Here is a 2,943-nt window from a genome sequence, read left to right as displayed (position 1 = left end):
TTTGTTAAAAGATCATCTATCTGGTTTAAAATTAGTCTATTCCCGTTAAAGGTTCATAGTTTTAGTTAAAAATTCATTACTTTTGTTGAAATTTTTTTGTGGTTGAAATTTATTTTTAAACCGAAACCTTTTTGAAAATGTAATATTTTAAATTGAAAAGTTTGAAATTTGAAGTGGTTTAAATTTAATTTAATAATGTATCTACATTAATTTTACCTAAATATGCACTGACTTTCCAGTATAAAAGATCAAATAGAAAAAAGTGCATTATTGTTCAAATTCATGAACTTTAAGACACAAGTTCAAGAGCTCGCCTATTATGTTTTTAGTCTTATTTAAATAATCGTTGGAGCTAATGTATGTAAGAATACCTTCTAACATAATTTGTCAAAGCATTCTCAATTAAATATATTAATTAATTCCCTGGTGCCTAAAAAACATTATTTATAGTAACTTCGCGAAATTGTATACGTATTTCAAACCGATTGTTTAAAAAAATGCGAAATATTGCAATAGCACCGTACTATAACAACTATATTTGGAAAAAAATGGAATTTTCAGGGAATTTTTTCTGCAGGATTTGAATCAGACACCTTCTTTAAAGATCCCAATTATTCAGTAATTTAAAAAAAAATTCTTTCCAAAAGCTTTTAAATAAGAATATGTTTATTGAAATACATACTAAACTCTTTTGTGTTGCCACTCGGTATTTACAAACTGTTAATTTCAGTAATGCAAGGGATTGAGATCAAAAGAAAAATCCTCTAATATACTCAATCACACGCAAATAACGTACAATAACAATTAAAATTGTAACAGAAAATTTTATTATTTGAAATAAAGTTATTGACTAATATTAGGTAACCTTACTTTTGAACTCGAGTACTTGCACAACTAACACTATTATTTTATATTTTATAAAAATTACAATCATTTTGTATAAATAATGATTTTTAGCAAATATCCTATTATAATATTTAACCAATTTCTCTGACAATACAATAAAATAAGTTCCTTAATATCACCAAAAGAAATAACTTTAATCACAATCATTATTGAAACTGAAAATTCATATTTTCTTTATACAAATTTATTCTCAAGATTAATTGTACCCATAATCATTTTGTTTAGAAAAGAAAACAGTTTCTAAGCTTGACAGATTTGAAAAAAAAAATATTTTCAGACGTGTTAAACGATTTTTTTAAATATACCAGAACAGTAAAAACGTACATACACTAGTTTACTATAAAACATATATGTACCTAGTGATAAACTAATTACTAAAACTTAGATACTGTTTAAGAAAATACCTTTGGTTTTCGTCAAACGGTAAATTATACGCGTTTTCAAAAACACTTCCTTTTAATTTTGCATTTCTGCTTTAGAAAATCACTCAATTGCGAATTCCAAACGCGGAATAAAAAAAAAGTGGGTTTATGAATTAGAAAAATTCTCTCCAACTACCACTCTCTTCCGCTCTTTCTTCTTTCGGAGGGCCACGGATTTGTATTTGTACTTCGTCTACTGTACGAAGATGACATGGAAGCCATGGAATCATCCATTCTATCCATGATAGCAAGTCGATTGCTGTATATCGGAACTTGTCTCGGAGGTTGAACTGAATTTCCCCTCCACAACATGAAAAGAAGCCAATAAAATCCGCCTATGCATTTTGCTATGGTATTTATCATCGTTATCATGACTGGAGTCAGAGAATGAATTAAAATCGATAACTCGTGGGTCATTTTTACTACGAAGTCGAGAAAGAAAGCTCCACCTTTCACAATACAAGTGGCGATTGTTAGAATTAGTACCATACTGAATTTCGATGCCTCACAAAGGTTACCTAGAGTGCATATCTGCAAAAGTAGAAAAATATTAGCTTTAAATATTGGGTTTAAATCAATTTTATATTTTTTAAAGGGACATACCTCTCTGAAATTTACTGTCATGAACTCTTCGACGTCGAGTTTCTTCTCCTCCGCTTGATAGGGCCGAAGATATTTTAATTGTAGGTATATCTCTTTCTCTCTGAACTTCACAGAGCGCACTTGGAACCAGTGTTTGCCGAATGGTAATTCCTCCAACTTGACCCATAAGCAGTAACCATTTTGGTCCTTGGTTTCTGTATTTCCTATCAAATACATAACTTTTTTTAAAGAGTTTATCACGGTGTTTAGCAAAATTTCGTTTTCAAATTCCGGGAAAATTCTTGTTAAAATGTTAAAATGTTATATGAGTCTCAATTTTGCACATCACTTTTCAGGGTGGTCACTAAACTGGGAATTTTACCAATTTTTAGAACAAAAAATTTGTCTAACTTTGATTTCGGCCGTCCCTTTAATGATATGTTAAATTGTTTTCTTTGTCAATTATTATATCATTCAGTTTGGAAATTCAGTGTTATAAAGACTTAAACAATTAAAAACTAGATGCGTTTAAAAATTAAGATTTTAGATTTAAAAAAAAACGTTTTTGTTCATCAACTTTGAATATAAATTAATAAATGATTTTTAAAATTGAATTATACTTAAAGATTTAAAAAGTTAATAATTGATTTTACAAACCGATAATAGTATTTCAGTTTAAAACATTCTATTATTAAACCATTCAATTTTAAATTGTTTAACTAAGAAAGAAAACAGTGACATTTAAACGAGGTGTCTACGTCTACCGACAAAGTCCAAATATTCGTACCAAAAATTTGGTGTTTAGAAGCTTTTTAAGAATTTTTAAAGGCTTCAGAAGAACAAATAACATCTCCTAGAAAAATTGAAAATGATTTTTTACTTCGAAAAATTAATTTTGAGGGAATATTTAAAAAGCTTTACAAAATTATCAGAAATGATACCAGGTGTATACATATGAAACCGGTATTTTTTCAAGAAAAAAACACATTTATTTCAAGAGAATGATAACAAATATTTTATTCAAAGTATGCGC

At 28.2% G+C, this 2,943-nt stretch overlaps 1 protein-coding gene across 1 annotated transcript in view; it reads right to left on the bottom strand.

Moving 5' to 3' along the window:
- Window positions 1-658: 658 nt before the first annotated feature.
- Window positions 659-2,943, bottom strand: part of LOC117171719 — a 7,236-nt gene continuing 4,951 nt past the window's right edge. Inside the window, exons 5-6 of the mRNA XM_033359276.1 lie at window positions 1,932-2,134; window positions 659-1,859 (exon numbers count right to left, since the gene is read on the bottom strand). Coding sequence (XP_033215167.1) covers window positions 1,461-1,859; window positions 1,932-2,134 — 602 coding nt within the window. The 3' untranslated portion in view covers window positions 659-1,460. The remainder of the gene's footprint in view (window positions 1,860-1,931; window positions 2,135-2,943) is intronic.

The sequence above is a fragment of the Belonocnema kinseyi genome, chromosome 4 (genome assembly GCF_010883055.1).
Source record: "Belonocnema kinseyi isolate 2016_QV_RU_SX_M_011 chromosome 4, B_treatae_v1, whole genome shotgun sequence".
NCBI classification, from domain to species: Eukaryota; Metazoa; Arthropoda; class Insecta; order Hymenoptera; family Cynipidae; genus Belonocnema; species Belonocnema kinseyi.
The sequence above is the reverse complement of the archived record's forward strand: the minus strand, read 5'-3'. Positions and strand labels throughout refer to the sequence as shown.